The sequence below is a fragment of the Palaemon carinicauda genome, chromosome 31, assembly GCF_036898095.1.
Source record: "Palaemon carinicauda isolate YSFRI2023 chromosome 31, ASM3689809v2, whole genome shotgun sequence".
NCBI classification, from domain to species: domain Eukaryota; kingdom Metazoa; phylum Arthropoda; class Malacostraca; order Decapoda; family Palaemonidae; genus Palaemon; species Palaemon carinicauda.
The window spans coordinates 81,234,485-81,246,984 of record NC_090755.1 but is presented as its reverse complement, the minus strand read 5'-3'; the positions used below and the strand labels follow the sequence as shown (position 1 = coordinate 81,246,984).

At 37.5% G+C, this 12,500-nt stretch overlaps 2 protein-coding genes across 2 annotated transcripts in view; both read right to left on the bottom strand.

The window, feature by feature from the left end:
* Window positions 1-12,500, bottom strand: part of LOC137625037 (glutamate receptor ionotropic, delta-2-like) — a 248,456-nt gene that overhangs the window by 47,973 nt on the left and 187,983 nt on the right. The window lies entirely within an intron of this gene.
* On the bottom strand, window positions 722-1,393 carry LOC137624815 (cilia- and flagella-associated protein 251-like). The gene has a single exon (XM_068355767.1). The coding sequence runs from the start codon at window positions 1,391-1,393 to the stop codon at window positions 722-724; it is 672 nt and encodes a 223-aa protein (XP_068211868.1).

Genomic DNA, 12,500 nt, shown 5'->3' with positions numbered 1-12,500 from the left:
GTGCGTGTGTGTGTGTACATATCAAACGTTCAGCTAGGCTCCACAAAGCACTAGAAGAATTGGAAGACCCACGCCTACATGGCTGAGGACTATGAAGCGCGAATTAGGAGATGATGAATGGAGAAGTATTGAATTAAAAGCTCAAGTTAGAAACGACTGGCGAAATCTAACCGAGACCCTTTGCGTCAATAGGCGTAGGAGGAGAAGATGATGATGATGATGATGAGAGATATATATATATATATATATATATATATATATATATATATATGCGATCAAAACCAAAACATTTCATACGGACACAAGCCTTTCCCCCGAAGTCTGTCCGCTGATTAAGACGAATGCTCGACTTACCAATGTGTTTGCAGTAGTGGATGTAGCGTAAGATTGAATTATGCATGACCCCAAGAACTTACTTCATGATTTATTCCAACCAGTTTACGATTTTTTTCTGATTTAAAATACTCTTCTTATGTTATTGTTTCTTTTATTTATACTTTTTCATCACCAGGTTTATTTCAAGTTGTTAAATACTATCTACTTTTGAATTTTGTTTTTTTTTATGTTACTTTGCGTTTCTTTTATTTATAATTTTTCATCAAGAGGTTTATTTCAAGTTAAATACTATAAGTTTTTGATGCTTGGTTTAATAGACATTAATCATAACGATTGTTTTACACACATTTCTTCTACTTCTTCTTTTCTTCTTCTCCACGTCCATCTAACCTTCTTCTTCTTCTTCTTTTTCTTCTTCTTCTTCTTCTTCTTCTTCTTCTTCTTCTTCTTCTTCTTCTTCTTCTTCTTCTTCTTCTTCTTCTCCAGGTCCATCTAACCTCCCTTCTTCTTCTTCTCCAGGTCCATCTAACCTCCCTACTACTTCTTCTTCTTCTTCTTCTTCTCCAGGTCCATCGAACCTCCCTTCTTCTTCTTCTTCTTCTTCTTCTCCAGGTCCATCTAACCTCCCTTCTTCTTCTTCTTCTTCTTCTTCTTCTTCTTCTTCTTCTTCTTCTTCTTCTTCTTCTTCTTCTTCTTCAGGTCCATCTAACCTCCCTTCTTCTTCTTCTTTTTCTTCTTCTTCTTCTTCTCCAGGTACATCTAACCTCCCTACTGCTTCTTCTTCTTCTTCTTCTTCTCCAGGTCCATGTAACCTCCCTTCTTCTTCTTCTTCTTCTTCTTCTTCTTCTTCTTCTCCAGGTCCATCTAACCTCCCTACTTCTTCTTCTTCTTCTTCTTCTTCTTCTTCTTCCTCTTCTTCTTCTTCTTCTCCAGGTACATCTAACCTCCCTACTGCTTCTTCTTCTTCTTCTTCTTCTCCAGGTCCATGTAACCTCCCTTCTTCTTCTTCTTCTTCTTCTTCTTCTTCTTCTTCTTCTTCTCCAGGTCCATCTAACATCCCTTCTTCTTCTTCTTCTTCTTCCAATCATCTAGCCATGAGAAATTCTCTAAGAAAGGTGATTCTCATATCGAAGTCCCTTGGGACTCCCAACCGCCATCTTTGTCTCGTTCTCTCTTCTCCCAATTAACTTATTTTCTCCGTCTCTCGCAATGAACCGACAAAGGGGAAAGGGGAAATGTGAAGGCTAATCAAGAGTTCCTGGAGGTATTTGTGGTTCATTCTATCCTTCATGTATACATTATACATTTCAATTATCATTCACCATTCATTAATGTTGATGTTGTAACGTTAAACTGAGCATATTAGGTTTTCACTATTCATGAAATAGTGTACCCGAGCCGTCAAAGATGACTACTATAAATACAGAGATAACACACAAACGCACACACAGATTGTGGTTTCCGATTGTATCTCTCCAGATACCTCATCTCACACAAGGGTATGACTACTCTTTTTCCACCCTACAGGAGGGATGAGGGGAGACCGATGTAGTTATACCTGATATAGCTAGGCGTATATAATGTATATATATATATATATATATATATATATATATATATATATATATATATATATATATATATATATATATATAATATATATATATATATATATATATACATATATTATAAATATGTACACATATATATATATATATATATATATATATATATATATATATATATACATATTTATTCATATATATATATATATATATATATATATATATATATATATATATATATATATATATCCATATATATAATTATACATATGTATATATATAGTATATATATATATACATATATATAGGGATATATATATCGTATATATACAATATCGAATATAGTATCATCTTCAATTTCACACATTTCTGATTCCGAAATTCTAATCTTAACCAAAGATGCAAATTCTCTCTAATTTCTTTGTGAATAGTTTCATCAAACTAAAAATCCAAAGAGTATAATGTAATTTATCAAAGTCAACCCCAAATTACATCTTTCCGGTCAGTTCGCTTAACAGTTTCTGACTAAAGACATTCGAATTAACCGAGGTTCGGACATCCGTGACCCGGATGGAGGCTAATTGGTCAAGCCACGATGATTCAATCCCACATAATTATTCAGGTTGATAACATAAATATATTAATGATATTGATGAGATCTTGACGGTTTTAAGGCTCTCTTAAAAACCAAGGAGAAATTATTGATTTAAAAGCTCAAGATAAAGACTGGGGAAATCTAACCGAGGCCCTTTGCGTCAATGGGCGTACGAGATAATGATGAAAATTGTGACGGGCCGAGAGAAGGTTGTGACTCAAAGACAGTATGAAAGCAACTGAGTCCATTTGTTATAGAACACTTTCCTTTATATACAAAAAGCTCAAAGCAACAAGAAATTTCATGTTAAAAAACAGACACTGTTACAGAGGAGAAAAGCAGACATGTTTATTCTGGTTCTTTTTAGTGCGAGGGAAGAACGAAGATACAAGCATAATATATACACAAAATGAACTATGTACGATCGTGTGACACACGGTTGGCACATAATAAATATATCTTATTTGATTGATTTTTTTGGGGAGGGGTTGAAATGATATATTTACGTGTGTACACGACCCGTCAAATATGGGGACTAAATGTTTAGATAGATATGCACACACACATCCCTTACACAATAGTATAAGTACTTCTTTCACCATGGTATGACTACTCCTCTCACCCCATATATATTTATTTATATATATATGGCCGCGGGGGCATATAAAAATTAGAATAGCGCCAACGTTATCCCTGAGTGTCGTAAGAGGCGACTAAAAGGGACGGGACGAGGGGGCTGGGAACCCCCTCTCCTGTAAAAAATTCCTGCGAGACATCGACAAGGAGATGGAGCTGGGGGGAGAGTGACTGCTCCCCGCACTCTAGTTTTGGGGTGTTTAAATGTGCGTGGATGTAGTACAATAGAGAGTAAAAGATGTGAGATTGGAAGTATGTTTAGAAGTAGAAGGATGGATGTATTGGCCTTGTGTGAGACAAAGATGAAAGGAAAGGGTGAAGTGATGTTTGGTGAAATGTCTGGTAGAGTGTCTGGGATTGAAAGGGGAAGAGCGAGAGAGGGTGTGGCGTTATTGCTGAGTGAATGGATGACAGGTAAAGTAGTGGAATGGAAGGAGATATCATCTAGGTTAATGTAGGTAAGGGTTAGGTTGGGTAGGGAATGTTGGGCGTTTGTCAGTGCGTATGGGCCAGGTAGTGAGAAAAGTGAAGAAGAGCGAAATGAGTTCTGGAATGATTTAACTAGGTGTGTAGAAGGACTGGGTAGAAGGAATTATGTAGTTGTTATGGGTGACTTAAATGCTAGAGTGGGCGCTGGAGAGGTAGAAGGTGTCATTGGTAAGTATGGCGTACCAGGTGAAAATGAGAGTGGTGAGAGACTGGTAGACATGTGTGTTGAACAAGAGATGGTAATAAGTGCTAGCTTCTTTAAAAAGAAAGATAAAAATAAGTATACATGGGTAAGAGTGGCAAATGGAAGAGTAGTAGAAAGGTCATTAATGGATTATGTGTTGGTAACTAAAAGAATGTTTGGAAGATTGAAAGACGTGCACGTGTTTAGGGGTATGGCTAACGGTATGTCTGATCATTTTTTGGTGGAAGGAAAATTAGTTGTAGCAAAAGAGTGGGGGAATAGAGTAGGTGGATGTAAAAGGGAGGTAGTAAGGATTGAAGAGCTAATAAAACCGGGGGTAAAAAGTAAATATCAAGAAAGGTTGAAAATGGCATATGATGAGGTGAGAGTAAGAGAAACTGGTAATTTAGAGGAGGAGTGGAAGTTAGTAAAAGAAAATTTTGTTGGGATTGCAAGTGATGTATGTGGCAAGAAGGTTGTTGGAGGCAGCATGAGGAAGGGCAGTGAATGGTGGAATGAAGGAGTGAAGGTGAAAGTGGAAGAGAAAAAGAGGGCTTTTGAAGAATGGCTGCAGAGTAATAGTATAGAGAAGTATGAAAAATATAGAGAGAAAAAGGTGGAAATAAAGCGCAAGGTACGTGAGGCAAAGAGGGCAGCTGACCTGAGGTGGGGTCAGGGATTGGGTCAATCATATGAAGAGAATAAGAAGAAGTTTTGGAAAGAAGTGAAGAGAGTAAGGAAGGCTGGCGCAAGAATTGAAGAGACAGTGAAAGATGGAAATGGAAGGTTGTTAAAAGGAGAGGAGGCAAGGAAAAGGTGGGCGGAATTTTTTGAAAGTTTGCTGAATGTTGAGGATAATAGGGAGGCAGATATAATTGCTGTTCCAGGTGTTGAGGTGCCAGTGATGGGAGATGAGAATGAGAGAGAGATAACAATAGATGAATTGAGGAGAGCACTAGATGAAACGAGAGTAGGAAAAGCATCTGGTATGGACGGTGTGAAAGCTGAGATGTTGAAGGAAGGGGGTGTGACTGTACTTGAATGGTTGGTGAGATTGTTTAATATGTGTTTTGTGTTGTCAATGGTACCAGTAGATTGGGTTTGTGCATGTATTGTACCACTATATAAGGGTAAGGGAGATGTGCATGAGTGTTGTAATTCAAGAGGTATTAGTTTGTTGAGTGTAGTTGGAAAAGTGTATGGTAGAGTATTGATTAATAGGATTAAGGATAAAACAGAGAATGCAATCTTGGAAGTACAGGGTGGTTTTAGAAGAGGTAGGGGTTGTATGAATCAGATTTTTACAGTTAGGCAGATATGCGAGAAATATTTAGCAAAAGGTAAGGAGGTGTATGTTGCGTTTATGGATCTGGAGAAAGCATATGATAGAGTTGATAGGGAAGCAATGTGGAATGTGATGAGGTTATATGGAGTTGGTGGAAGGTTGTTGCAAGCAGTGAAAAGTTTATACAAAGGTAGTAAAGCATGTGTTAGAATAGGAAATGAAGTGAGTGATTGGTTTCCGGTGAGAGTGGGGCTGAGACAGGGATGTGTGATGTCGCCGTGGTTGTTTAACTTGTATGTTGATGGAGTGGTGAGAGAGGTGAATGCTCGAGTGCTTGGACGAGGATTAAAACTGGTAGGCGAGAATGACCATGAATGGGAGGTAAATCAGTTGTTGTTTGCGGATGATACTGTACTGGTAGCAGACACAGAAGAGAAGCTTGACCGACTAGTGACAGAATTTGGAAGGGTGTGTGAGAGAAGGAAGTTGAGAGTTAATGTGGGTAAGAGTAAGGTTATGAGATGTACGAGAAGGGAAGGTGGTGCAAGGTTGAATGTCATGTTGAATGGAGAGTTACTTGAGGAGGTGGATCAGTTTAAGTACTTGGGGTCTATTGTTGCAGCAAATGGTGGAGTGGAAGCAGATGTACGTCAGAGAGTGAATGAAGGTTGCAAAGTGTTGGGGGCAGTTAAGGGAGTAGTAAAAAATAGAGGGTTGGGCATGAATGTAAAGAGAGTTCTATATGAGAAAGTGATTGTACCAACTGTGATGTATGGATCGGAGTCGTGGGGAATGAAAGTGATGGAGAGACAGAAATTGAATGTGTTTGAGATGAAGTGTCTAAGGAGTATGGCTGGTGTATCTCGAGTAGATAGGGTTAGGAACGAAGTGGTGAGGGAGAGAACGGGTGTAAGAAATGAGTTAGCGGCTAGAGTGTGTATGTATGTGTTGAGGTGGTTTGGCCATGTTGAGAGAATGGAAAATGGTTGTCTGCTAAAGAAGGTGATGAATGCAAGAGTTGATGGGAGAAGTACAAGAGGAAGGCCAAGGTTTGGGTGGATGGATGGTGTGAAGAAAGCTCTGGGTGATAGGAGGATAGATGTGAGAGAGGCAAGAGAGCGTGCTAGAAATAGGAATGAATGGCGAGCGATTGTGACGCAGTTCCAGTAGGCCCTGCTGCTTCCTCCGGTGCCTTAGATGACCGCGGAGGTAGCAGCAGTAGGGGAGTCAGCATTATGAAGCTTCATCTGTGGTGGAAATGTGGGAGGTTGGGCTGTGGCACCCTAGCAGTACCAGCTGAACTCGGTTGAGTCCCTGATTAGGCTGAAGGAACATAGAGAGTAGAGGTCCCCTTTTTGTTTTGTTTCATTGTTGGTGTCGGCTACTCCCCAAAATTGGGGGAAGTGCCTTGGTATATGGATGGATGGATAATTTACCTAAGTATAAACTCTCCACTGAATAGTTACAGTATGCTATTTACTGATAGGAATCCTCTCTCTCTCTCTCTCTCTCTCTCTCTCTCTCTCTCTCTCTCTCTCTCTCTCTCTCTCTCTCATGACAAAGAGAATATTACAAATAAAACAGCATATCAGAGTGGCGGTTGCTCACTGCTCTCAGCCTTAAGCACACAATTACAAAACACTTCCCTACCACTTAAGTACTATTTGCTAAAGCAAGAGAAAATAATGAAAAACAGAAGCTAAATTTCTTTCATTTCCAGAGATTTAGTATTTCTTTTACAACTAAGAAGGGTTTATCTTTTTGTGCTGGATGGTCAGGTATTACTCTAGCTTGGGTGGAGAGGGGGCTTGGGCGCTGATCATATGTAATATGGTTAGTCTTTAGGGCATTGTCCTGCTCGATAGGGCAATCTCGCTGTCCCTTGCCCCTGCCATTCATGAGAGACCTTTAAACCTTTAAGTTATCAAGTTCAAAGATATATTCTCTATCTGTTCTTGTTCATCTTTCCAAACGTTATGTTTACATTAAGGGGTCGGTTGCCTGATGCGGCCTCTCCAATCTTCTATCAAAGGCATCCTCTTCTACTAAACGTCTTCTCTCCATACCATCCTTCACCTCCATCTACTTCTCTGCCTTCCTTTTGATCTTCTCCCAATAACAGGTTCTTCCCAAGCCCTCCTCACTCCCTCTCCACCACCCATCCTCATCATATGCCCACACCATCTCAGTCGTGACATTCTCATCACCTCTGTAATCTTTACTAAGCCTGTCATTCGTCTTATTTAACCATTTTTCAATCTTCCTATCAGTTGACATTACACAAAGAAAATACATCTATCTTTCTCTCAAGAAAAAAAAATTGTACTTCAAGGTTCAGAAGTATATTTCCCTTTCCAATATACAAAACAATTATACGCTCTAAAGTCTAAACGATCACAAAACTCCCTAATAAAAGGGGCGAGCTAGGCGTGACCGGATTATATATACACACTTGCTTTTTATATTATAAGCGAGATCAGAAAACAGATATGCAATCTTGACCCCTGCCATTTTAAAAGTCAACTTAGGTTTGACCAAATTATAGAAGCATTTTTATAGATGTACCAAAAATGTACTGACAGAAACGAAGCACTCAATTATCCACGTAGGAAAAGAATTACGATTATTGAACCAACGAAGCACTCGATTATCCACGTCAGAAAAGAATTACGATTATTGAACTAACGAAGCACTCAATTATCCACGTAAGAAAAGAATCAAGATTATTGAACCAACGAAGCACTCAATTATCCACGTAGGAAAAGAATTACGATTATTGAACCAACGAAGCACTCGATTATCCACGTCAGAAAAGAATTACGATTATTGAACTAACGAAGCACTCAATTATCCACGTAAGAAAAGAATCAAGATTATTGAACCAACGAAGCACTCAATTATCCACGTAGGAAAAGAATTACGATTATTGAACCAACGAAGCACTCGATTATCCACGTCAGAAAAGAATTACGATTATTGAACTAACGAAGCACTCAATTATCCACGTAAGAAAAGAATCAAGATTATTGAACCAACGAAGCACTCAATTATCCACGTAAGAAAAGAATCAAGATTATTGAACCAACGAAGCACTCAATTCTCCACGCAAGAAAAGAATTAAGATTATTGAACCAACGAAGCACTCAATTCTCCACGCAAGAAAAGAATTAAGATTATTGAACCAACGAAGCACTCAATTATCCACGTAAGAAAAGAATCAAGATTATTGAACCAACGAAGCACTCAATTATCCACGTAGGAAAAGAATTACGATTATTGAACCAACGAAGCACTCGATTATCCACGTAAGAAAAGAATTACGATTATTGAACTAACGAAGCACTCAATTATCCACGTAAGAAAAGAATCAAGATTATTGAACCAACGATGCACTCAATTATCCACGTAAGAAAAGAATCAAGATTATTGAACCAACGAAGCACTCAATTCTCCACGCAAGAAAAGAATTAAGATTATTGAACCAACGAAGCACTCAATTCTCCACGTAAGAAAAGAATCAAGATTATTGAACCAACGAAGCACTCAATTCTCCACGTAAGAAAAGAATCAAGATTATTGAACCAACGAAGCACTCAATTATCCACGTAAGAAAAGAATCAAGATTATTGAACCAACGAAGCACTCAATTCTCCACGCAAGAAAAGAATTAAGATTATTGAACCAACGAAGCACTCAATTCTCCACGTAAGAAAAGAATCAAGATTATTGAACCAACGAAGCACTCAATTATCCACGTAAGAAAAGAATCAAGATTATTGAACCAACGATGCACTCAATTATCCACGTAAGAAAAGAATCAAGATTATTGAACCAACGAAGCACTCAATTATCCACACGTAAGAAAAGAATCAAGATTATTGAACCAACGAAGCACTCAATTATCCACGTAGAAAAGAATTACGATCATTGAACCAACGAAGCGCTCAATTATCCACATAAGAAAAGAATTATGATTATTGAACCAACGAAGCACTCAATTATCCACACGTAAGAAAAGAATCAAGATTATTGAACCAACGAAGCACTCAATTATCCACACGTAAGAAAAGAATCAAGATTATTGAACCAACGAAGCACTCAATTATCCACGTAAGAAAAGAACTACGATCATTGAACCAACGAAGCACTCAATTCTCCACGTAAGAAAAGAATTACGATCATTGAACCAACGAAGCACTCAATTCTCCACGTAAGAAAAGAATTAAGATCATTGAACCAACGAAGCACTCAATTCTCCATGTAAGAAAAGAATTAAGATCATTGAACCAACGAAGCACTCAATTATCCACGCAAGGAAAAAATAATATTGAACAGTGGATAAAAACCTAAAATTTACAATGAACAATCCTCTTGCCTAGGAAACGGTGCGAGAGAATAGTTTCGTGGAACGTTGTTCAAGTTTATTCAGCAATAAACGATCCAGTAAAAAGGCGAGACAAGTTCCTTTAATAGGATCGCGTGGGCAGGAAGGAGGAGCCAGGTTAAAGACATTCGCCCCTTTAATCTTGCAAACCTTAGGAGTGAGAAAATACACTCAAATCTGCTTGTCTGTCTCTGTCTGTCTGACTAGCAGGTGAAATAGCCGTATATTTTGGCGGGTGGCGTACGCTTTCAGGTATATATAAATGTATTGATGTATAAGGATATACTGTATATACACATTATATATATATATATATATATATATATATATATATATATATATATATATTATATATATACATATATATATATATATATATATATATATATATATATATATATATATATATATATATATATATATATATATATATATATATATATATATATATATAATGTACATACATGTCAATGCACTTTTGTTCCCAGTGCAACTTCGGAAACATTAAAAGTACACTTTATTACTAGACGAAACGTTTATTCAAATTACACTTTACACCTAACTTTAATTATTAACAGAAAATGATTTATTTTAATACATATAATCCCAACCATTCGCTTCCTTGCATATCCCTTCTACCTAAAGCAACGATATTATAATTGTAAGACAAATAAGTAATTAGGGCGGCTGAATAATGTTCAATAACATCAAACGTTTCTATAATAACAAACATTTTACGGGTCAAGGCACGAAAAGAATTATAGCAGAATAACATAAAACGTTTTACGGGTCCAGGCACGAAAAGAATTATAGCAGAATAACATCAAACGTTTTACGGGTCCAGGCACGAAAAGAATTATAGCAGAATAACATCAAACGTTTCTATAATAACAATCGTTTTACGGGTCAAGGCACGAAAAGAATTATAGCAAATTAACATCAAACGTTTCTATAATAACAAACATTTTACGGGTCAAGGCACGAAAAGAATTATAGCAGAATAACATCAAACGTTTTACGGGTCCAGGCACGAAAAGAATTATAGCAGAATAACATCAAACGTTTCTATAATAACAATCGTTTTACGGGTCAAGGCACGAAATGAATTATAGCAGAATAACATCAAACGTTTTACGGGTCCAGGCACGAAAAGAATTATAGCAGAATAACATCAAACGTTTCTATAATAACAATCGTTTTACGGGTCAAGGCACGAAAAGAATTATAGCAAATTAACATCAAAGTTTTCTATAATGACAAACGTTTTACGGGTCAAGGCACGAAAAGAATTATAGCAGAATAACATCAAACGTTCCTATAATAACAAACGTTTTACGGGTCCAGGCACGAAAAGAATTATAGCAGAATAACATCAAACGTTTCTTTAATGTCAAACGTTTTACGGGTCCAGGCACGAAAAGAATTATAGCAGAATAACATCAAACGTTTCTTTAATGACAAACGTTTTACGGGTCAAGGCACGAAAAGAATTATAGCAGAATAACATCAAACGTTTCTTTAATGTCAAACGTTTTACGGGTCCAGGCACGAAAAGAATTATAGCAGAATAACATCAAACGTTTCTTTAATGACAAACGTTTTACGGGTCAAGGCACGAAAAGAATTATAGCAGAATAACATCAAACGTTTCTTTAATGACAAACGTTTTACGGATCAAGGAACGAAAAGAATTATAGCAGCATAACATCAAACGTTTCTATAATGACAAACGTTTTAGGGATCGCGAGACAAAATGAATTATAGCAGAATAACATCAAACGTTTCTATAATAACAAACGTTTTACGGGTCAAGGCACGAAATGAATTATAGCAGAATAACATCAAACGTTCCTATAATAACAAACGTTTTACGGGTCAAGGCACGAAATGAATTATAGCAGAATAACATCAAACGTTCCTATAATAACAAACGTTTTACGGGTCAAGGCACGAAATGAATTATAGCAGAATAACATCAAACGTTCCTATAATAACAAACGTTTTACGGGTCAAGGCACGAAATGAATTATAGCAGAATAACATCAAACGTTTCTATAATAACAAACGTTTTACGGGTCAAGGCACGAAATGAATTATAGCAGAATAACATCAAACGTTTCTATAATAACAAACGTTTTACGGATCAAGGCACCAAAAGAATTATAGCAAATTAACATCAAACGTTTCTATAATGACAAACGTTTTACGGATCAAGGCACGAAAAGAATTATAGCAAATTAACATCAAACGTTTCTATAATAACAAACATTTTATGGGTCAAGGCACGAAAAGACTTATAGCAGAATAACATCAAACGTTTTACGGATCGCGAGACAAAAAGAATTATAGAAGAATCTTAAACCTAATTATATAGTTATCTAGCTTATAAGAAGACTTTTTAATCAAAGCATGGAGTCTTCAGTCTCATTATACTCTTGCATAGGCAACACAAACTATCTGGATGTTACTTCCAGGTTTAATGAGATTAGAAATTTCGTATTAACAGTTATTAACTGATCCTTCTTCTGTAATAGTAGTGTACGCAACCTGTCAAAATTGAGAGCTAAATATTTAGATAGATATGCACACACACTCAAATCCTTCTAATCCACTCCCCTTTTCCTAACTATAGCCCGCTGGTTCGGCAATTTGTGGCAGTGTGGTTTCAGAGTGTACTTCTCGGGGTACACTCTTTTATCAAGGTATGACTACCCACTCACCCCCTGAGCATGCGCCCCCCAAAAAAATAACTCCCTCCCCCTGAGCATGCGCCCCCCCCCCAAAAAAAACTCTCTCTCCCCTGAGCATGGGACCCCCCCCCCAAAAAAAAAACTCCCTCCCCCTGAGCATCCCCCCCCCACAAAAAAAACTCCCTCCCCCTGAGCATGCCCCCCCCCCACAAAAAAAACTCCCTCCCCTGAGCATGCCCCCCCCCCCCACAAAAAAAACTCCCTCCCCCCTGTTGGAGCCCTTGGGCTTGTAATAACCATCCTGCTTTTACACCTAGGGCTGTAGCTTAACAAGTA

Bases quoted from the DNA above. Each gene is read 5' to 3' on its own strand.
- LOC137624815 (XM_068355767.1), bottom strand. From the start codon at position 1,393: ATGTTAGATGGACCTGGAGAAGAAGAAGAAGAAGAAGAAGAAGAAGAA.